Raw genomic sequence first — 23377 nt, 5'->3', positions numbered from 1 at the left:
AAAGTTTTATAATAAAAGTTTGAAAGCAATAGCAAGATCTTCCAGAAACATAGAAAACTCTTCTTTATGGTTATGTTGCACTTTAAAGCATACAATAAACTCCATTTAAGTATAGTTACAGAGCAGCAGATTTCAGACAGTAGTCACATTCCACTTGAAAGAAAGAAGACTGTGGTTGAATTACAGGAAGATCAGGGGTCCTGATCCCATATTCTCTCCCCTCCAGACAATTTGCAGCAAAAATGCAAGTTTGGGCCCTGCCTAAAGCTTTATTGACAGCCCAGGAATTCTTTATGCTACATGTAAAACCAGGAGAGGGGATGACCTTTGGATCATGTAAGAACTTCCAAGTATTTTTGCATCAGTAGGGGCTTATTGGGAAAAGCTTTTCAGCAAGCAAGGCTCTCAGCCTTTAGGAGTATCAACATCATGGAGTCATAAACACAACATTCAAAAATGTTCCAGCAGTGCTGCCCATCCTTTCTGATCAATAAGGCCTACACTTTTCCATTACTTGGGAGGACCTTTGCTTTCCTCAAGCACCCATCCTGCCACCTGTGTCCTTCGCTGTGTCCTCCAGTACCAAGGACTGCTGCCAGCAGCTCTTATGCCAGCAAGTGGAAGCAGAAGTAGTTAGCACAGGCAAGATAAACTATTCCAGAAGCTGCTCCAGCCCATTGTATTTTGGAAATGGTCCTTTAATTCCTCCATCACATAAGTATAGGACAATGGAGAAGGGACACTCACCCACCCTCCGGTTTCTACCAGAACAGGTCATTCATCCTACAGCCTGCTGAGTGGGTGCTTCTGAACGTGTCCTGGGAAAGACTTGTCCACGTAGTACCTACAAGCTGGCAGCACCATTCAGGTGGACCATATAGGCCATGGGATGTTAGCTGAGCATCTCTATCCTTACCAAACCCCACTTATTTTTGTGTCCAAGGAGAAGCATCTGAAATTCATACATTTTTCTCTTTCCCTCAGACACTTCCCAAACAATCTGGGTTCTCTCTCATTAGAGGTTAGTGGAAAACAAATATTGACTTTCAGGAAAGGGGACTAAGTGCAAATACAGCAAAGATATTTGAGAATCTGTCCTGTAAATCTGTATTTGTTCTCAGCCATTTACTTTTAACTATTCCACCAATAAGCAAATGGCCAATTGGGAAAAATGGATCCCAGCTAAATTACAAGCAGTTTGGCAATTGCCTAAAAAATTCCCCCAGTCAGCACTGTCTCCAAGTATCTTCACGCCTACTAGAATTTGGAACTAAGCCATATTCTTCTTTAGCCCTCCACTTATTTATTGCCACTCCCTGGGACATTTTTGATCAGTGGAAAAAGCCAGGAAGTGACTCAATCTTTCCCAAGCAGCCCTATAATCCTACTGAGACCTCTAAAAGGGAAACAAAACCAGGAAAGCCTCTCGATCTAGAACAATGTATTATACAGAACTGTTTCTCAGAGAAATGTATTGTTTTCAAAGCAGCCATTGGTGCCCACCCTAGCAGGTTCACCCTAAACACCATGAGAGAAAAGAGTGGAGTCAGTTATTTCTGGTAGCTCATCATTCACTACTAAAACAACAAACAGCAAAACAGAAAACTAATCCTCTCAGAAACTAAAGTTTTGGGAAGCACTTGCAGCATTTAAACATTAAACAAGCACTGAGGACTCTGAAAGACAATGAAAAGCAAAGAAGCACAGGACAGACCAGAACGATGGTCTCTTATACAACAATTTTTCTTTTCTTTTAGGAAAGAAATGAACCTTCAGAACAAGTTACTGAATTAGTTAGCAATGGCCAAGGACAAGGAAGCAGAGGCATTGTTCCATGTGCCAATCTATACAGAGACATATCAGATTAAATTAGGAGCTTTTCATGCCCACAATCTTACAAAGATGTAGGACATACCTCTCTCCGTATAGCAGCAATTTTCCTTCCCCCACCATTATCTCAAAGTATGTGCCCCCTGAAAAACCATAGAGAGAAAAGGATGACAATGCTATAATTAGTACACCCAGATTTGCATTATTAGAGCTTATTTTCTTCTTTAAGTTTCAGGTAAATTAATTCAAGTGCAAATGTTTTGAAGATCCAATGCTCATTAGGGAAATGAAAAGTACTTCGGAGGGAACAAAGGCTAGACATAGTGAAATGAATAAGGAAATGCAAAACTAAAGCTGAATAAGCAGCAAAACCTACTGACAGTGTGAAACAGGCTCTCATGGGACACGAAGGTCCAAGGCTTTTGGCAGCTAGCTAGTCTAGATGAGCTATTTTTTCCTACCATTGGAAGCTTTGCAACCTTCAAAAAACACAATGGAGACAGCTCCATTTGTGTTGAAAATAAAATATAATAATCCTTTTTAATGAAGATTCATGCACACCATCTGCTTCTGTAATGTATAGAGCAAGACAAAAACAGACTATGAGCTATTAGTGAGGAATCAAACTGACTGTTCTCAAACCATGACCAGGGCTTGAATCCCTCAGAATTCCTCAGCCTGTAAAAAGTACACAGTGTCTTTGTAAGAGCTAAGGTTAACATCAGTGGCTCTATGATATAAAGTTACACTCAGATGCTTCTATGATTTGCATCAACTTCAGCATTCAAAATATAACTTCAGTTGGACACTTGCTGACATGTGTAAATCAAGTAAACAGCTGCTTTGACCCCTCGTGCCTCAGCAGAGAGACATATGCAGAGTGCAGGAATGAGACATGCTATTTTTGGTTACTCTTCAAACTAACAGGTCAGGGTAATGGAGATTATTCCCATTGCATTCTCAGATCAACAATGTGCTGGAGGAGGCTTTTACATATCAAACAACAGCATTATATTACTGTTCTAAAAATAATCTTAACATGAAATCATTGGCCTTGCACTGTCCCTTTCAAACGTACCCACATTATACCCAGTTACAGACAATAGCCACACGAATGTTTATACAGGTACTGTTATTGCATCAGATCAAATCAGGAACATGACTAACTCCCACTCTGACTCACAACACCAGCAAAGAGGAAAGTTTTCTCTGAGCATCTCTGAGAAAAGGAAAAGGTTTCCAAACAGTTACAGCTCCCACTGAGGAGTGCAGTTTAAACAAAGAGTTTGTTTAATTATTCATGCATCCTTTTAATCTGTCAGCATCCTGTCAAGGGCAAAACCAATTCTGTGCAATGTGTTAGTGAAGGTAACAGAGATAAAACAGGAGATTGCTGTGGTAATTTTTAAATAGCAATTATGGAGTAATTTCTTAATATACTCACTTTATTGCAAAATTACCAGAACTAACACCTTCTACTGATTTCTTTCTATAACACTAAAACAATGCTTATTCTGCTGGATTAACCACTGGAGGTATGTGTATTCTTCATTTTTTCTAAATAAGGAGATTTTGCTTCAGAAATAGAAAGAAAGACTTAAAATGCAATGGCTTTGTTTGTTTATTTTTGCAGCTCTGAGGATGAGAATGGCAAAGCTGGGGAAAAAGGTGCTTTAACTGCTGTAATGGCATGGAAGTAAAATTTACCACTCAAAGCAGATAAAGCTAAGAAGACCTTCTTCCACATACTTTTTCTGGATCATAATGCTTGTTTTGCTACTCTGTTTCATGGGCTATTTTGCCCTCTGCATAATGCAATGGACTTTAACAGACTTTCAGATTTGACCAACTGCCACATACACACAAATCAAATCACACCCTGGATTTTGTTAAAAGTAGTGGAAAGTTACCTAAGGCCATAAATGCAGTGTATATACAAGTATGAAGACATGTTCGTACCTGTTCTTACAATCAGAAATATGCTGTTGCTATATACACAGAGCAGATAAACACCTATCTCCATGGAACTTCATGGGACATTGTTTCACATTCAAGTATGCCAATCTATCTGATTTTGACTGAAAATGCTGTTCCAGCATTCTTTTTCTAAAAGCACTGGTTAATAAAAAGCAAATGTGAGAGAGGAGCAGGAAGAACTGTAAATATAACAAGTGTTTTCCAGTTATACTACCTTGGATGACATGTAAAGCATTCCTTTCCAAGTGATAGCAGAACAAACCAAAAATAATTAAGCCAGCATATTTAAATATTTAGCCACCTTCTAGAGCTCCACAGTCCATACACCTTTCTATGTTACATATGACAGTGTAGCCATCCTCACACCCTGCTCTCTTCACCATCCCACAAACATCCTGCCCACCCACAACCTCATGGATCAATCCTTGCATAATAATATGAACAGCCTCACCCCCTGAGCGTGGTTTCACCTCCCAGCTTGCTGAGATAGCCCCGCTTTTCCAAGAAACTGGTTGCCAGAGATGCAGTGCCTATCAAAAAAAAAGCCAACCAAAACAAACAAATCGCCCCTCCCCCCCCCCCAACAACAGAGAAAAAAAGAAACCCAACAACCATGCTGTTTGGGTTTCAGTTGACTGGGGGGTTAAAATCAGGCAAGCCTACCACCAGAAATACTGAGCTGCCAGTGGCTTGTCCTGCAGCTGAAAACAAAGATCTGTTACAGGTGCAACTGTTGCTGGGCACAGTTCTCCAGCAAGTCTTAAGGCTCTCACCAAAAAACAGGTTAACTCTTTCCACATAATAGAGGAGGTAAGGGCCCTAAAAGCAGGTTAAATCACACCTAGAAAAAACACATCCAAGTCAGATTTTCCAGTACATAGTTCTTGGGGAGAAAAAGTGCCTCACAGCACACTACACCATTATACTCAAATCACTACAGCTTTAATTCACTAGGTCTTAGCCTCATTTGTAATGCTAAACAGATAAAGCTCAGGTTGTGTTATTCTGGTATAGCTAACTCAAATTATGCACCAGCAAAAAAAAAAAAAAAAAAAAAAAAAAAAAAAAAAAAAAAAAAGCTTTAATTTTTCACAAGTATTCTTTTCAAAGCAGGAAACTGAAGTTACTACCTCATACTGAGGCACGATGGTAGTAATTGACTGATTTGTAGCCTCTAAACATTTGGTGGCTCCCAGTCTGATGTGGGTAATAATTTCAAATTTTAATACTTGTCAGAAATGGTTACCTGGAAAGTGGAATAGTAAATAAAAACAAATAAATTTTATTATAGTACATTTCCTCTATGTCTATCTTGTTGTTTGTTGTTGTTTTATAGTGGGTTTTTTCCTTATGCTTCTTCTGTTATTTGCTGGTAGTGAAAGCACAAGGCTTCAGCCTCAATTCTTAAGGATACACCAAGAAATGAGAGTAGGTGAGTAATATGAAGTAATCACAAACAGTTTTTGTAACAGCAGCAGATGGCTATGGACACTCATCCTCTGTTTCTTCAAGAATCTGTACTATTAAACTTAAATAACATGGAAAATGGAGCAACTACCATCACAATACTAGTCAAGGTAGTTTAAAGGAAAGACTGAAAAGTTTTGTGCTTCTGGAAAGTAGGAATGTCCATCATCTGAGTGCTACAGCCCCAGAGCTTTCCTGCATTCTGCATCAACAAGAAGAGAAATGCAAGGTGGCAAATCATCTTTTCAAATATCAGTAGAGATACCATACAAAACTCTAATTCATTATTAAAGCCAAGTGATTTCTAAGGCCCCACAAGACAAAAATCTCTCTGAAGCAAAGCTGAAGTTGCACTCCTTAAGTGCAGTGTCATTTGTGTGGGATGATTGTCATAAATGGCTGGTTCAGAGTGATGCAGTTTTGTGGTTTACATTAGATAAAGTCACTTTTGCACAGCACAAGAAGACCAACAGAAGCTACACAGTGGTTGAAGTAGGTCAGGTATGAACTACAACAGGTGGTTCCAAGAACATCTTGATGAATTTATCCTGTGTCACTTCCTCAGGTATATGCAACAGCTTCCCCTCCACACAAACCCCTTAGAGAAGTCAGAATCAGATTTATATGAGCAAAGAATTTCTCAGATCTACTAGCAGATCATCCCTATTGACCCTCCTTCCATTCACTTGGACTCTTCTTACTTCAGTCTGCACCAAAGGTCTAAAACCACCGAGGTGTTAATTTCTGCACAGAAATGCAGGATACTGCAGTTTTTCCTTGGTGATTGCTGTTCATCTTCAGTTGTCTGGAAAAGCGTATACCCACATGACAAAAGAAAATCATCCATACCTGCTCAAACAAAAGCTTGAGAATAGATATCAAGCAAACACCCTTTCCAGAAAGTCTTCTGTATGAGCTGGCTTGAATTTAAAGATTGAGAACTTTTTTCCAATTAGCTCGTTTAGGAACACTTCCTGTTCTGGAAAACTTTTACACGTCAACCCCCCGGTGACAGTTAAGAGAAAGCAAGGAAAAGTGCTGTTATTTGAACAAGGGCGCCACACAGTGTTACAAACTAATGGAACACAAAGCAGGCGAGCTCTCCTTAGACTTCCCTGGCTAAAGGAAAAACCTGGCCATTATTACACGGAACTGGACCTCTCACCATCTTGTGATTTTTGACAAAACAGAAAACAATGTAGCATTCAGTGTAAGAAGGAAAAATGAAATATGCCTTCCCCTGGTTCTTGCTGCAGTCTGAAATGTCAACTAGCTAAAAATTACCTAAAGTAAAACAAAGTAGCTGTGAACTCCATTACATTTGCACCACGTAATTCTTGTTCAAAGCACAGGCAAATAACATGGTTTGTAGCTAAGCCAAGAGTGGATGACCAGTACTTGGAGGCTACACCTAACAATCAAAACAGTAAACTACTTGTGAGACTAACCATAAATTTCTACCTGTCATCTATATCCTGCCAATATCAAAGCCATCCACAGATTTTTTTCTTCCAAAGGAACACACAAGAAAACTTTGGAAGACACTGGAATACAATGACAAATTGCTTCCCCTTACTAGTTATGCAGAAAAACGACAGGAGTAGTGGTGTGAATAGAAATTATTTAAAATTAGCAAGTCTTTCAATCAATTAAGTTACAATACTGCACATAAGGGCTCCCATAAGAAACTAGACAATACTGCAAGCAGTAAGATAAAAATTATCCAGAGCAATTGAGAATTTTTCCAATTTTGAATTTGTATTAGATGTGAAACAAGGAAATTTTTTTTCTTCTTGAGGAAAAGAAACTGTTTTAAAAAGTGGAACTATTTTAACATTCAATTTCAAAATTAGTTTCTCTAGGAAGTATTTACATAGCTTAAATTTATAAAACAACATCTAGAAAAAACAGACAATCCATTTTGCTCCTAAACAAGACTTTTCTAGTTTCTTTTTGACAGCATTTTCACATTACTAAAAGGGACAAGAACTTTTATTGAGATATTTACATGCATGTTTTAAAACCCGTGTTCATTGTCACGTGTAAATGAAACAACCCTCAGGACAGCTATTGTATTACAGAAAGAATCCGGCATTAACCTTAATTTAAAAAGCCATCAATCATGCCTAGGTTGAGTGATTTTTCTTCTATTAACTCACAGTAGTTGAAATAGTCCCACAAAACTTTAACAGTAGATGAGCCTGAGATTCTCTAAAAAACCCCCACACCCACACAGTTTGCCCCATGCTTCTTGTCCTTCAGCCTGGGTTGTAACTCATTTCTTTGTAGCCCCCTTTCCCAATCTGCACATGACTTTTCTAAGGGAGATGATTCAACTTGGACTCACCCACAGTCAGATGCTGCTGACAAAGGGATTAATCCCAGCTCCATAAACACCCATATGGCTAAATCAGATATCTGAGCAGCCGAAAAGATCGTTGACTACAGACAAACACGTAGCTTCCTGAATATTACCTGTCCATGCAACAGGCTGCACTATGGGCTGGGGAAGGTAGAAGAGCCAGAACCAGACAGCTTTGGTAAAGGCAAAGAACCACCACCTGACCCCCACCTACAAGTATTTTAGAGCTGGCCATATTTGTAGAGATGTTGCTGTAAAAGTCTATACCAAGTCATGCCTCACTACTCACTACTCTATCCAATACTCCCAATACTTTAATTCCCAGATGCCTTAGTAGCCCCAGCTTTAAAATATATTTTGCATTGTTACAACTAAAAATCAATACTCTCCAGTAAGAAAAATGAAAATGTGTGGGAACAGGCTGTTTAGAGCCGCATAACACAACTGCAAAACACTAACTACACAGCATATCAAGGTTTCATTTCCAAAATGCCCTTTCAAGAGTATCCTTCCATACTTAGGCAAAACATGAACCAAAAAAGTTAAACAATATAGTCTTTCTAATCTTGGTACCTAGTTCATATATTGGGAGAAACCTTTTGTTGACTAAAAAATTGCCCTCCAATATTCTTGCAGAATAGAGTTGTTACAGAATTCTTATAGCTTTGTCTTTTAGATATGCCAACTCAAAGGGCTCTCACTTAACACTACCAGAAGCTGCTTTTCCTGAAGTCTGCCTAGCTCCCAATCTACATTTTGCTCAATGGCATAAATACAACTGCAGCATTCCAGAGCAAATATTTTCACTCCCATTAAAGCATCAATTGGCAGAAATCTTTCTTATTCTCACAGTCAAGTAATTCAAGCAACCAAAGACTAGGTTCTTCCTGGTTCAAGTTTTGGATAAATTAGAATAAGTTTTAATGCATTTATATTGCAAACATGTTTTCTCTTTATGATTTAGAGGCACCAAGAAGGAGGAGACAGAGCAGTATTTTGAATGAGGCAAATGGTGGTTTTACTAAAGGACCAAAATTCCCAAAGTTCTATACTTGTTGTGTAAGTACACTGCTCTTAGAGCAGACAGTGCTTTTTGCATTTTACTTTTATCTATTTAGCACAACCTTTATTTGTGACAATTTTTCACCAAGTTTCGTGGTTTGTTTGGTTGAGGGTTTCTTTATGCACAAGACTGCCAAGAACAGGAAGCTGGCACATCGCATGTCATTAGAACACAGTAAGGTGAACATATTGATCTGGATCAGTCATGTCTTACCAACTCCCCCAATAATATTCACAAGGGGTTTAGGGAACTGACTATCAAAACATTTTCAGCACACCTTCTCAGTCTTCTCTTAACCTATAAGCTTCAATCAAGTTAACGAGTGTGCTTGAGAAACAGAGATATCATTCCTTACTCAGGCAAAGGTTCCCATTAAAAGTCCCATCAAAAGACAGCAATATTCCTCACTAGATTTGAATTCTCATTCTCCCTAACACTGAGCATGACATGCATGTGCTGTTATTCTTCAATTACATCTTCAGGGACATGTTGAGAAAGAAGTTGTAATAAAAAGTATTCCTTGCAGATTTTTCCACTGCACAGTATTTTGTCACAAAATTCTCAAATATTTATTTCATACTTGGTTGATTGCTATCAGGAAGGCAACAAGGAATGCCATATTTCCACAGACATAGATGGTTAACACAATCTGTTTAAACAGACGACCCTGCAAGAAAAGGGGAAGAAAAGTCATTGAACAGTCAAGTCTTCTTATTGGTTTAAGAAAGAATCATCCCATTTCACAGTAGTTAGTTACCGAAATGTGACTCACCTCTGCTTCTGCAGACGTGAGTGACTGCAGTATCTGTACTCTGTCATCCTCTATCACTTCAGCTGTTCATGGAAAGAAAAACAGAAGTCAAGACTGCCCTTAAGAGGAAGGAGGGTTTAATTTTCATACTGCAGAAGTCTTGATCCTGTGACTAAGTCTTACACAGCATCAAATCTGAAAAGGACTAGGAAGTCTCATTTGACATTTCATGACCTGCTACTATCATGCTCACAGCACAAATGAAAAATTATTCTGGAGCTGACCTACAAAAAGTAAACTCTGAACATTGAAGTAAAAAACATTTTGCTAGACTGAATAATCAAAACACTGATTTTTAAGCTTACACCTTTTCCTTTTATATTTTGAGATAACTGGATTTCATTAAGAAGTATTTTCATTAGCCAACACAAGAACACTCATTGTCCAAACATTTCAGGTTAATTTCCCTATTTCTAGGAAGTAATTACTGCAGTTAAATTTAAATTCACATCTTTTGTAATCACTCCTTCTCCACATGCTACCTTACACAGACTCTTAATTAATCACACTTCTTCAATTCTGCAGCTGTCTCATGTCAGCCTTAGACCCAAGGTCATTCATATGTGCAGTCACCTCCTCTCTGTGACACCAGCCAGTGAAGATAATTTCTAATGAAGTTACTACTCAACTCTTCCCTAGACATATTGGAGTCAGGATTTCACATTCCTTCCCCATTCAGTCAAAATGGCAAGCATTTAAGCTTGCTCCTGAAATAACAGCAATTCGTCAAGAGCTAAACGCAGATTAAATCTGCATGAATTAATCTGGATTTAACACACCCACCTGGGATCAAAATTATAGCAAAAAAATAATAGTCTCATAAAATATTTACACATTTCAGTCCTCTATGAATGTGGTTTGAGAAATGAGAAGCTACTATTTTAAATGGCAAAACCCCCACTCTTCTAGAACACTTTTGTCTTGAAAACTGGTTTTCTTCCATACTCATTTGTCTACAGAAGATAGGACACTATTACTCAAGAGTTGCTCCCTTTCAGCTTCCAAGTTAGAGGTCAAAAAATACCTCCTGAAATTCAATCCACGTTATCCCCAAGCAAGCAAGGGGACAACAGGAGATGTGCTGGGTTTGTACCTTTCCGAACGAGACAGTAGCTGTGGATTTCCAGAAGAACATCAGTACCAACATGCCAAGCTACAAAGCCAATCATTGCATAGGTGTCCCAGGGGTCTGGCAGGTCAAGTGCTGGCAAATCCATTCCCAAGAACATAGTCACAACTATTCAGTAAACACAAGATAAAAAACCAATAGGAATGATGAGTCAATGTGGTTTAAAAATGCTCTCAATGCTTTTGTAAATAGATTTCCCATGAATTACCTAAAACTGCTTGAGGAACAAGGTTAAAGGGGTTCATACAGCTGAAAGTTGTTGAGGGTTTTTTGGGGTGGGATAGGGGGTTGTTTGGGTGGGGTTGTTTTCGAGTTTTTTGGTAGTGTGAGGGCCTACCATGAAGACAGGAAGGAAAGGAAAAGGCCAAGATGGTTTTTAACCTGCTTAGTGCCCTATCACATTCCAGCCACAAAAACACCAGCATTTGTGTCTACCAACACCACCAGTCACCACAATAACAGTGCTTAAGGTTCCTGTGGAAGCTTGCCTCTATTACTAGAATTAAACCCAGCTTCTGGATATATAAGTGAAATTCCAGTCTCCCATTCAACAACATTAAACTATGCTACAGTAAGAACACTATTCTCATATCTTCCTAGGCAAAAAGAAATTATGAAGATAAGGGCCAGTCCACAGTACAGAGGAATTTCAGATTTTTCAGTAATTCCTTTGGTTTTAAAGTCACTTTTTCTCTAAGTTGTATCCAATGGCCCTTAAAACTCACAAAAAGATGGCCAAGAAAAAGGATCTTCAGACTGGATGTCTATAGATGTTTTAGAAGAACAACAGCCCAGATGAAGGACAAAGCTCCTTTAAATCAGTTAAATGGGAGTTACAACTATTACTTCTACTCACCAGCTAATATTCTAGCTGTCGTACCAGTACTCCAGTGAAACCAGTTAAACAATTGCCTCCTACAAAACAACGAAACACATTTTATTGATTACATAGTTGAGGGAAGGGAGCAGAAATCAAAGAACAATTTTTGCCTACTTTCAAGCTGTAAAAGTCTTCCATTGTAAAAAGAATGTTTAAGGAAACAGTCACATTGAATTCCTGTGGCTGGAATTTAATGAGTCAGTTGTACCTCGGTGCATGACGAGATGGTCTGAAACCTGCCATAAGTGGTTGAAAGATTGTCAAAGCCATCACAGCACAGCCAAGATAAGGATGAAAACCTGCTTGCTAAACAGAGGACATTTTTCTTAAACATAATATCTATATAAGCAGACAGAAAAGACACCAAAAATTTGCCAATTTTATTTATTCGTGTATTAGTAAGTTACAATGGAGCAGCACTGGCAGAGGCAACAGGACACAATAAGCTGCCCTGCAGCCAGATGGAGATTGTTTGCCTCAGGAACAGACACACTGGTATTTCTGCTCAGGGTTTTCCAACCTTTTGGCTTTATTGAGAAATTCTAACAGCTGAAGAGCAGACTAGTATGAACATAGAAGCCATAGTCCAAGCTCTCCAGCCTCAATCCTGTGTTTTCAGGATAGGCCTATAACTCATCCCAGCACTGGTCTTCTCTCTCACCCTGAAATATTTTATTCAAGTTCCCTACTTCACACATGTGACCATATTCTCCCACCTTGAACTCAGATGCTCTCTAGACTTTCCAACTTTTGATGTCACCTTGCATCAAATAGAACACAGGTGACAGCAACAGGTATACAACCTCTGTCTAGCTACTGCTCCAGACTAAGCTTATCACTGGATGCAAATACATCTAAGCTAACAAAAACACTTATTTCCAGCAGGTTTACCATGCTAATGTCAGCCATCACACCCTTACTCCCCTCCCAAATTCATATTGTCTAAGGAAACAGTAAGACCAAAATAGCATATAAAGATCCTATGAGCAAGGAATTTATTTAGGAGAAAGAGGAAGGAAGGAAAATACCGAAAGTTTTCAGCTGTAGTTTAAAAGAGACAACATTCCTCTAGAGTGTTGCTAGGATTTGAAATCAGCCTACTTAAGCACAGCTTTCACAGAAATTTGCATAGGAATAGTCATAACATATTTGTTGCCAATGGACTTCCTCATTCATTTAGTCCCACCTTTACCTTTGAGTTAACAAGCAAAACAAAAAGAACACACTTACCTGGCTCCAACCTCCTCGGTATACAAAAGGCAACACAAAAGAAATGCTTGTCAGCATGACTGTGGTCAACATAAGCATACGATGCACCTTGAAAAGTTAAATGTGCTTTTAGAAACTCTACAGCTTTCTTAATACATCATTAAAAGACATTAAATAGACCTACAGTTAAAAGGTATTCTTAATCCCCACTTTAGACTTTACCAGTAAAGTAGGTGAACTTCTGTTTTTCAATTGTTCCACTTCGTAAGATTAAAGAAAGATGTAAATCATACCATGTTTAGTCTATTGCTTGGATCTAGTAGGTTTATAATTCTGCTTGCAATAATGCTACAAAATACATCTGGAGATATGTGGAGATTTTGCCCACCTGAAACCACAACTCCTTTCCAAGTAGGAATGAATGAGACCAGACAGGTTTGAAGAATCGTGCAACAATAACACCAATACTAACTGTGGTAATCCAAGCGACAAACATTAGTGCTCCTGAAAATAGAAAAATGGTTTCTCATTTCAAATAGAACTAAACCAAAAATGCGACTATAACAACTTGAAATAGTGAAAAACAAGTGCCAGTTATAAATTTAAGGGAAAAGGCAAGAGTGGGCTCATTTTCCTGGGCAAAAAATCTTTCAACACTGTTCTTGAAACAAAAAATTAACAACTTCATCTTGCTAGCCAACAGAATATACAACGTAAGTGTCAGAAAGACAAGAGGGAATACCAACTCTGCAATAACTCTCCAGCCTCAGCAAATTTAGAACTGGAAGACAAAACTAGGAAGTGCAGCTTACCATGAGCCTTGATAAGCCGTGGGGCCCGGGAGCCTCCAATATTCTGAGGAAGACCTGTGACGTTGTACAGTCCGTCAGTGACCAGGGGCTGACGACGATGTTTGTAAATGAGTCCACCTGAGCAGTAACAAAGAGGTTTATTTCTTGCTAATGAAAGCAACTGCACTTGTTAGCCCATTCCTCATTCATGAATTCAAGCCCTGTTGAGACTGCTGTGCATAATCACACAAGCTAACACACAATATGGGAAGAACCTAACATCATCTAAGCTATGCTGCACACCTCATGTACAAATCACAACTCACCCAGCTACAGAAAATACCTTTTTTCTCCACTGCATACACAAGACATGAAGAATAATTCCCTTTGATTCTAGTCCGCATTTAGAAAAAAAGATGTGGCCAGTTCTCAAGAAACTATCAGTTCCTGTCCTCAAGTGAGCATACAACACATGTATGAGTAAATTTGCAAAACTTCCACAAGCAAACCCATGATTTAGAGAAGCAGTAAAGGTGACTGAATTAAAGCCCTCAAACTTGGAAACCTTAGTTCAGACACCAATTCTCATCTAAGCCATATCTTACAGAAGTGTTACTAACTCGTTTGGCACTGTTAAAAGAAAAGCAACCAGTCAAGTTTACCTTCACTAGCTTCCCCATTTGCCAGAAAGATGTAGTAACTGTTATCCAGATTAAATCTCTGTTTATAAGCAGGGAGACGTATACCCCTTCTGAAAGAACATTGAAGAAGACCATCTGCAAGCCTCCATGCCACATCTTCAAGGGCATTCTACAAAACAGGAGATATTTAATACCCAGTGCTTTCAGATTGGCAGAGTAATTGGCTTAAAAGTAACCCTGCAAAAGACAGGAGTGTCACTGATGTATAAAGAAAAAATGTGAATGATCCAAGGAAGGGGGATCCCTTCTAAATTGGCATGCAAGAGGTATGTCAGTAAGTCAACATAGCAACTTAGGGTTTGAACTTATTATCACTAATTTTTGCAGCCCATAAACAATGTTTAACCCAGGACACACCAGTTGCAGCTGCAGTTCTAGCAAAGGGACAGACTAATACTAACCACAAAGTTTCTAAATAGACTAAGTTCCCATCATGTGACTATCTTTACAAATTAAATTTAGACTTCTAAAGTTAACATTTACTAGGAAGTAAGAGCCCAGCCAATACCACCTTAGAGAATTATTATACCACCTCAGTATTTACACCTGCTGTGCAAAACAAAAGCACAAAGCAGCAGCATGCCTTACTTCAAAGCTACATCTGTGGAAGTGTCTGAGTTGTTTTAAAACATACCTCTGAATCCAAGAGAGGATGACTTCGCTTCTTCAGACAGGCAGTGCTCACATGAACATGGTGATCCTCATTAACACACAGATAAGCATCATCACCACCCTGCAGAGTTGAAAAGAGAAATATCTATAGCCCAATAAAAAACACTACTGGCAGTCCCCAAAAGGTCTTTGATTTAATATAGGCAGCAAGACCTGAGAGATTTCTGTAGTTATCAAGCTGTTATTTCCCATTTTTCAAAGACACATTCAGTCAAAGAGATGACACATAGAAACACACATTATGATTCACACTCCCCTCTCAGAGTAACAACCACATTATCAGAAGTTTCTTGAATCATTTAGAATTTACTCAATTAACTAGACAAGACAGAGATGGATGTTGGAACTATTTAAAAATCCACTTCAATTACAAGATTTTTTCCTCCAAAGCTGTAAAAAAAGTGTTGCTAAGAACCAAGCGTGCCTGCACTAGGGATATGAATATAAAAAGCATCTCCTTGTGCAACAAGTAGCTTATAGATTATGCATTTGTCAACAGCATCATCCCTTCACTTTAACCTAAGCTAGAAAGAAGTATCTCTAAACATTTTTAAGACTGTATAGGAGTAACAAAATGGTTTTCAGAATAACAGCTCAGCTTCTAAGGGGTAAGATTTTTGGATGGGTAAATAAAGATTGATTTACCAGGAATTTCAGTCTGAATTTCAGGGCGAATTCTGCCACAAGAGATATCCATAGGGAAATTCTACTCCAATTATTCATTCCTGAGCTAAAAGTGACTATTCACCTAAGAAAAAACTTCTGTTTTAGCACTATAGGGAAGTCACATGTTGTCTGACATCTGGCAGTATTTCCATTTTCCATATGCATTTCCATTCAAACTTTACTAACATCACAAAAGTAACTACGGAAAACAAAATAGAACACTCACCATCCACTGGTCATGGGAAAATGCAAATGCTAAATATCCTTCACTTGGACCACTCATTTCAATAAAAACTGAACTCTCCTCTTGTTGGAAGGATAGAAAAAAACAGGAAGCACTTCCAGGATCACAGTTTGTAGGGTTCCTAATGCAGAACTTCATAATTCCACAACTTGATGCACTAAACTGAACAATTAGGCAAACAAAAAAATTGTGAGCAATGAGAGTTTCCATTCTCTTCCTACTTTCTACCCATGGTATTAAAAAACCATACAAGGAACAACATCATCTATGTCTACACACCAAACTCTTAAACCATGTCTACAATTACCCTAGGACTACTAAGTAAAACGATAGTAAATTCCAAGCTAAATTTGAGTTGAATTTTTACTTTAAAGGTATTACAATAGAATAAGTTAGAAAAGTCAGTAAGAACTTCAGAAAAAAGACTTCCTCTGGTTTAATATTTGGAGAGGTAATAGCAGTTGTAAGATGAGAAAGAAAAGAAAGGTACTACAGCTTTAAGCTTGCTTTTTAAAGTAGAAACTCCACTGATACATATTGAGAAAATGTATTGAGAAAATACATTGATTATAAGTCACAGTTATCCTGGATCAAATAGCAATGCTTGCTCAATCCATTCAAAACTCAGTAACAGAAGTCAGTACCACAGATGAACTCAGAGAAGAAAGCTTCTGAGCCTGCAGTTGCTAAATAGGAAGTGATGAGTCAAGACCAGATTAAGTCTTTTCCCATCTCTTGTGACAAGGATGCACAATATTTTCTGATCGTTAATTTCTAAATGTTCTGTTAATCTTCTGACCTGTGTGCAGCATGAGAACATTTGACCCTGCAAAGTCCAGGCAATTCAGCTAAGGGTAGCTGTCATGTTCTTAGCCTTAGATATTACAGTTACTCAGCCATCACCTCTCCTTTTCTGTTAATAGGCTGTATCCATGTCATCTCATTAAATTCCATTCATCACAAGCATTAAGATTTAGATTTATCATTACTTACTGGCTTTGATATGTAGGAAAATGGGTGTGAAGTTGACATAGCCTCTGATGTTGCATACAAAGGTGGTGTTGGGGACAGCACATCAGGCTGAGAAACAATGGGACCCGGAATTTTTACCCAGAAAATCCTGTATTTCTTCACAACTGTGACTCTTAAAAAATACAACGCACACAGAGTCATTAATTTATACATTTATAGTTGGCTGATACTTTAAAAAGGGGAAAAAAAAGAAAAATAATCTATAGTTCACACAAATTATTTGTAAAACCCTCATCAAAAACCAACAACAACAACAACTTTCAAGCCCGTCCTAAAAAACAAATTAACACAGACTCTGCAGCAAGTAAGGGGTGTTTACTTTTGAGGCCATGGGACCCAAGGGCTTTTCAGTTGCTGATCAATATTTGACACAGACAATGGTACAGGTTTATCTTGTCTGCATTTTAATAAATTAGAATTGATACAAGGTTTACTTACAGAAATTGTACATGTTTTGGAGCATCTCCAGGAGCTACCCAATAAACTTTTATGTCTTTCTTTTTCACTTTACTTGTGTGACTGACAGCTGAATTCTGAGAACACACACATATCAAGAGTTACACAGTGGATACATATTTTGTTATTTAAACACAGTCAGCAGAGGCTGCAGCTAAATCCTACAGAGACACAGCACAACCCCAATGCAATTGGCTTTTTCCCAGTCAGTCATGGTCAGTTCAGGTGAGCACTGCAGCTTACTCATCCTAACAATCTTCAAGACTAAAAGGAATGACTTTCAATCCAGAAGACTCCAGCAATGAAGCAGAGGTCCCTGCAGCATTTATGCAGAAATAGTGAGGTTTTCTTAGTAAGGAAATGCTCTACTTCTTGACAGTTAGAGGATGAAGAGACAGTGCAATGGCTCCTCCTTTTAATATTAGGAATACACTATGTTCACTCTGTAAAAGTAAAACTTAGGATACAAATGCTGCATCTTCCTGCAGCAGTCAACAGCCTTCTGTCACCAGGATAGTTTAAACAGCTCACAAGAATAGTCCAGAGCTGCAGTGAGAGTCATGCCTCTAAACTCCAAGTTCGCCCAATTTCCCCAGAGACTCACTGAACTCGAATAAGATTACATGGATCAGCTCTGTCCTATTCCAGACGTAATTCTGGAACAAGCCCCTCAGGGCCCAAGGAAACATTCAAAGGCACTGGACTGTACCTTGGTACGCCCACACGTCAGCAGCTGAGAACGCCTCCGGTCAGCCAACACAAAAGAACCAACCGCAGGGCGGTCCAGCTGCTCTGCATCCCGGGCTTGGATGAAAAAGCCTTCAAAATCTGGTCCAGACAGATGGACTAAAGCAAGAAGAAAAATAAAAAGAAGTTTAACTCTAGACCAGAGGAAGAAGGAAGTAAGTATTTCAGCAATGACTACCAGATGCTCATTTTACAAGTACTGAATGAGGGTTAATGGATTACCTAAACAAAATTCAACCTTAGATAAATCCAGTATAGAAAACTGAGGAAAGACATACTATAATACAAAGAAACAATAAATTAAACTCTATGCTGTAACTGGCACAATACCTTCTATGCTGTCCCCAGGTTTAAATTCAGTCCCATTCACTGTAATGGTGTGCTCAGGTGACAGCTGAGGAGAGCTCCCATGACAGGGTACCATGCTAGAACAGGCTTCTCTTACTCTTCCATTTGGATAGCCAACCACAGATGCATAGAGGCAAACAAACATCCAAACAGCAAAACCAGGCAGCCCCATCTGTATAAAATAAAATTTACAGGCAATTAAACACAATAAATATTTACATTACAGGTCATCACTCCTCTTTAGAAATCAATTGCATAGTGGAATACAAAACCACATTTAAAAAAAGCATTCATGAGAAGACACCACTTCCAGCTGCTGAATAGCTTCTGATAATTGCCAGGCATTTTTAGAATGTTTAGATACCAGATTTCAGGCAATCCACAGGTTGTCAATGGATCCCTCCATCCACTGGGTAGATTATTTCCCTCTATGCATTTTGACAGCACTTTTAAAATATCTTTTGCCAATCTCTCTCCTGTTCACTCTCTCTCAAAAAAAAAAAACCAAAAAAACCCCCAAAAAAGTTCCTTAAATATCTGCACAGGAAATGAATCTTAAAACATGCTTCACAGATATATGAAGGTTGATAGTATTGAGGAACTACACAGCTAGTATCAAGTCCACTTTTAATAATCATAGCTTCAAATTTTGCATCATTACAGACTGCCTTTTGTTTCCACAACCCGTGTCTATTTCTTCACATATGACAAATAATTCTCCAGTAACAAGTTCTTCTTTCTGCAGGGAAGCTAAAGTCACCAAATGCCAGAAATACATTTTATACATGCAAGAGTGAGAATGTGGTATGAAGATTTGGACAAAGAAATACATATGCTTGTTGCAGACAAGCACAAGACTTCTCCTTTGAACTTTTCCTTTGGGATATTGGACCTCTAGACAATTAGTCGAATGGACTGCTTGTCACACCCTTGTCAAGGGAACAGCACGCATGAAAGACATGGGATAGTAGGACCCCAGATCCTAATACAATTCTATGAACCCCTAACCTCAGCTTTCATCATACAGTATTTTGCCCTGCCACAACGCAGTTTTGATAAAAGCAGTGGCAATTGTTTTGCTGTTCAGTAGCATGCAGGGCTTACAGCTATACTGTGGCTTACAGAACACCTTAGCCAACAAAATGAAGTGTTTCCACATCCAAAAGGCCAGGAGAAGAGAGATAAAGTTCCTTTCAATCTTTAGGCACAAGAAGTGAGTTATCAGCCCTGGTGGAACATAGGCCAGCCAAGGTGGTCTGCCTTCTGGCAGGGCCATGCCTGTTTTGCAGCAAGTGATAAGAAGTATCAGGTTATGAAGTTCCCTGACCGAGTGGATGGACATGAAGATAAACACACAGAGCCATTTCAGACTGAACTCTTGACACCTAAAAAGCAGTCAAAGGAAGACAAGGCACATCATTAGTCTTATACAACAGGAGTCATCAACATGAACTCTTCCAAAGTTCTCATACATGGAAATCCACAATTTCCAAGGCAATGCTATATTTTTACTTCAACATATGGGCTCCTCAGCAACATTACACCACTAAACAGAAGAAAATCAGAGGTAAGAGCGTGTTGAACAATTAGGTTTTAGGAACTAGAAAAATAAAAACCGGACACTCAACTCCTCACAAATATTCAAGAATACATTATGATCATTATCTTTAAATTTAAGTATTTCCTTCTAGTTCCAGCACTTCTCCAAAGTGTCAAAAGTTAACATCTAATTGATTTTATGCATAAGTTAAAGATGGCTATATCAAGCTAAAGACTAAGATTCAGTACAATTATATGTACCAGAGAAATTTTCAAGACAACAAGAGATAAGGCTGCATATCAGAGCCAAGAAAAAGAGTAGGGGAGTATTTTGCTTTAAGTAGCAGAGGATGTGGCAGGGATGTAAAATGAAACAAGAAATACTCTTATCAGATTCAACTGACTCAAAAGCTGGCAGAAGAAAAATATTAAATAGAGATTAACAGAGTTTTAAAAAGACCAAAATCTGAAAGAGATTTGGATAAATGGAGTGCAGTAAGTTACTTCTTTCTGTGTTGAAAACAACTCCTACAGCCCCTGCAGGTATCAACAGCTAAGAAAGCCCTGGTAGCCTAATAGCTCATGAACACAATGTTCACACTCCAGCTCAAGAATCTCTTCACAGAACTTATCTTTTTCGAGCTGTTTCATTAGTTGCATAGTGTGGAATCTAAAAATAACTTCAGAGAGGAAGGGGAGATGTGACAACAGGCAAGGCAAACATACTGTCAGCTCAAAGGTACGAAAACTACCATCGACAGAAGTTTCTCCTGAGCACCATCAGAAAAGAGGGCCTACAAAAAAGGAAAGAGCCAGGGGGAGTAACCTATATTAATATAAGGGGTTTATAACACATTCATTTAGAAATAAACCCCTACAAAGAGAAAGCAGACAGTCTTGCTGTCCAAGAGTCACCCTCCCTCTGAATCCATAAAAAGAGCCTGGGTTGGCCTCTTCTGCTTTGTTAAAGGTGGTCCTGGATTGCTGGATTGAGCAAGGACAGAAAACATATTCATAATAATTCACTATTTTTAAAATACAAACACACACACCCCCACGCACACAAAACAACAAAACACATGTACCTCAGCATCTTGCTCTTTCTAGGAAAGAGAATTTCAAGGGCATATGTGTTTCAAAATTACTTTTTGTAACAGTTTGAGTGTAGGTACTTACCTTACAGCCAGTCCTGTTACAGTGACACAGTCTGAATAAAACTGCCATTGGCTCTCTACTTGTAGAAAAACAACTTTTATTACTTTTTAATCTCTTCTATTTGGTTTGCATATAAATGTATTAACCTTTACTGTATCCAGGAAGCTTGTCTGAAAAAAGAAACAGTACACACACAAAAAATAAGGTTTATAAGAGCATCTTTACTTCAGGCATGTATTTCATACAGCTTCCCCACACTTCAGCTGAAATGCATGATGCTGTAATGAAGCACTGACCCTGCAGCTTCCTTTGCTTTGTCAGACACTTCCCCAGACCTCAAAGAGCTTCACAGTAAGTAATTACTTAATTACCTTCTAGTGCAGTTATCTTCTGGTTGCAGGAACCTACAAGCAACTTTTGATACCTTCTTTCCCCAAGTATTAGTTAACACAAATTTGCAGCATAATTTTAAAGCTCATTATGCATTTACTCCCTATCAAAGAGACATTTTAGAAGAAGAAGAAACAACTTTAAAAATATGGTAACTTTGTCTTTTTTCCATATATCTCACCAAGAATGAACAGGAGGCAAGGATTTTGCCCTGTTCACTTGTTTGCTTTAATGGTTTTACTTGGGCAGCTGCTCTGCATAGAATCTTCAAGGCCCCAACCTTGCAAACTTTTATCTGTGTGAAGAACCCAAAAAACCCGTAGTTTGTTACCCCAAGTAACTTCAACTATAGCATGAGCACATTTACTGTCACAGTGATCATAAAGCCATCTCTTATTCACGTTAACAAAAAAAAACAAAATAAGAAGCTAATATTCATGGAACAAGAAGGAAAAAAAGATACCAGAGGAACATGGTATGGCTTCCAGATAAAATTAGCCATAGCTTACCTTTACTCATTAAGGCACATAGGTTTAGGAGTTTTCTCTAAAGCAATCCAGAAAATCTTGCATGAAAGGCAGCAGCTACAAAACACCACCATATTTTACTTTGCTTCATACCTGCTGCAGATATTCTATTAAGCAAATACACTACCCAAAAAACTTGCAGCGTCCACTTTGAGCGCTCACCGGCACCAGTTTAACCAAAACACTACTACAAAGGCTACGGCAGCTCCTCAGTCCCACTCTCCTCTCCGGCACCGCTGCGGCAGAAAAGGGTGAAGGGGACGGCGCGGCTGGACCAATCCGCTCCAGCCTCCCCGGGGCCGCGGCACTTTCCCGGCCGCGGGGGCGGCGCAGGCGGTGCCCGCGGGGCGCGGAGGGCCCGGGCGGGGCGGGGCGGGGCGGGGAGCGGCGCCCGCGGAGCCGCCAACCGAGCGCTGCCCACGCCCCGTGTGCCCGCCCCGGTGCTGCCCGCCGGGAGCCCCCAGAACCGGGGCGCTGGGAGGTCTTAGGGCACCTAATTTCCTTGAAGCCTCCCAACGCTGGAGGTCTGGATGCTCGTCCTGGGTTAACAACTGGAGTTTTAGTGAGAGATTGGCCTTGTCAAAGCTTGCAGAGCTCATGTGCGGTGCTATTCGTGGGCCGAAAGGTGGTCACATACACAGGCTTGCAAAATCAAGCCTTTCTTATCAAGAAAGCAAATAAATACTGGCTGTAACTGGGGCTTTGCTGGCAGAAACTGCATTTGCTTACACAGGCTTCTCTGACTTCTGTATTGTTTAAATCCAAGCTCTCAACTGCTCACAAAGTGGCACAAAAAGACAATTACTTAAAAATCCAACGTGAATTTTGCCCTCCCACAGCATAGAAATATTGTGTTGTGTTTAAAAACACTTTTACTGGAGAGCTCTAGTGATTCACTTGCTTACTAGTAGTTCTGAGCAGCTCTAGAGATCTTAATACAAGTAATTCAGCAATATTTTCTAAAAAAAATTATCTACTAAAATACAACAGACTAGGAAATGGTCTGTTAGTGTTCACTCTTTTCTTTAAAAAAGAGTTTCTATAAAATCAGCATTACCTTTACAGGTACTCTGTGATAACATATTTAAAAATACATTTAATGTGAAAAACAATAAGGAATCACTTTGCCTAATCAGAAAAATTATTTGGCTGTTACACTTGCATTATCTTGCTCATAGGAGTCACTGGGAAGCTGAGGTCTCACTCAGTGCTCAGTAACTAAAGAAATATAATGCATAAGCGATAGCTTGAAGTGAAATATGTCTATTTCCCCCAGCCATCCGTGAAATATTTTGGTTCATAACTTTCACAGAGTATAGTGGAATTAATACGCAAATATTTAAAGATGTTATTTTAGGGTCTTGGCTCATTGACAGGATGG

General features: G+C 39.0%; 2 protein-coding genes across 4 annotated transcripts in view; one reads left to right on the top strand and one right to left on the bottom strand.

The window, feature by feature from the left end:
- The window catches only part of PALMD (palmdelphin), a 47540-nt gene extending 42438 nt beyond the window's left edge, over positions 1 to 5102 (top strand). For both annotated transcript variants that reach the window (XM_066192383.1, XM_066192384.1), the window contains exon 9: positions 3464 to 5102. In XM_066192383.1, the coding sequence (XP_066048480.1) occupies positions 3464 to 3507 (44 nt within the window). In that variant the 3' untranslated portion in view covers positions 3508 to 5102. The remainder of the gene's footprint in view (positions 1 to 3463) is intronic.
- Positions 5103 to 6741: 1639 nt separating this feature from the next.
- On the bottom strand, positions 6742 to 22288 carry FRRS1 (ferric chelate reductase 1). Of its 2 annotated transcripts, XM_066192382.1 has the most exons (18): positions 22159 to 22288; positions 21979 to 22053; positions 21101 to 21249; positions 18368 to 18557; positions 18000 to 18136; positions 17273 to 17367; positions 16796 to 16946; positions 15785 to 15964; positions 14855 to 14953; positions 14182 to 14329; positions 13541 to 13657; positions 13117 to 13232; positions 12750 to 12836; positions 11728 to 11825; positions 11496 to 11554; positions 10604 to 10747; positions 9472 to 9533; positions 6742 to 9366 (listed from the first exon to the last, which is right to left on the bottom strand). In XM_066192382.1, the coding sequence occupies exons 3-18, from the start codon at positions 21146 to 21148 to the stop codon at positions 9274 to 9276; spliced, it is 1824 nt and encodes a 607-aa protein (XP_066048479.1). In that variant the 5' UTR covers positions 21149 to 21249; positions 21979 to 22053; positions 22159 to 22288; the 3' UTR covers positions 6742 to 9273. The 2 variants fall into 2 exon arrangements, with proteins under 2 accessions (XP_066048479.1, XP_066048478.1); XM_066192381.1 differs by having other exon boundaries at positions 21979 to 22288.
- Positions 22289 to 23377: the final 1089 nt, after the last annotated feature.

This window comes from Chamaea fasciata, unplaced genomic scaffold, assembly GCF_029207755.1.
Source record: "Chamaea fasciata isolate MVZ Bird 193981 ecotype frontalis unplaced genomic scaffold, bChaFas1.0.hap1 SCAF_10, whole genome shotgun sequence".
Taxonomy (NCBI): domain Eukaryota; kingdom Metazoa; phylum Chordata; class Aves; order Passeriformes; family Sylviidae; genus Chamaea; species Chamaea fasciata.
This window is presented reverse-complemented; position numbering and strand designations above follow the sequence as displayed.

Coding starts and splice junctions, on each gene's coding strand:
- FRRS1 (XM_066192381.1), bottom strand. CDS start 21,148: ATGGCAGTTTTATTCAGACTGTGTCACTGTAACAGGACTGGCTGTAAG. Junction 18,137..18,367: donor ACCTGGGGACAGCATAGAAG/GTATTGTGCCAG, acceptor TTCTTGCTTTAG/TCCATCTGTCTGGACCAGAT. Junction 11,555..11,727: donor CCATCTCGTCATGCACCGAG/GTACAACTGACT, acceptor GTTGTTTTGTAG/GAGGCAATTGTTTAACTGGT.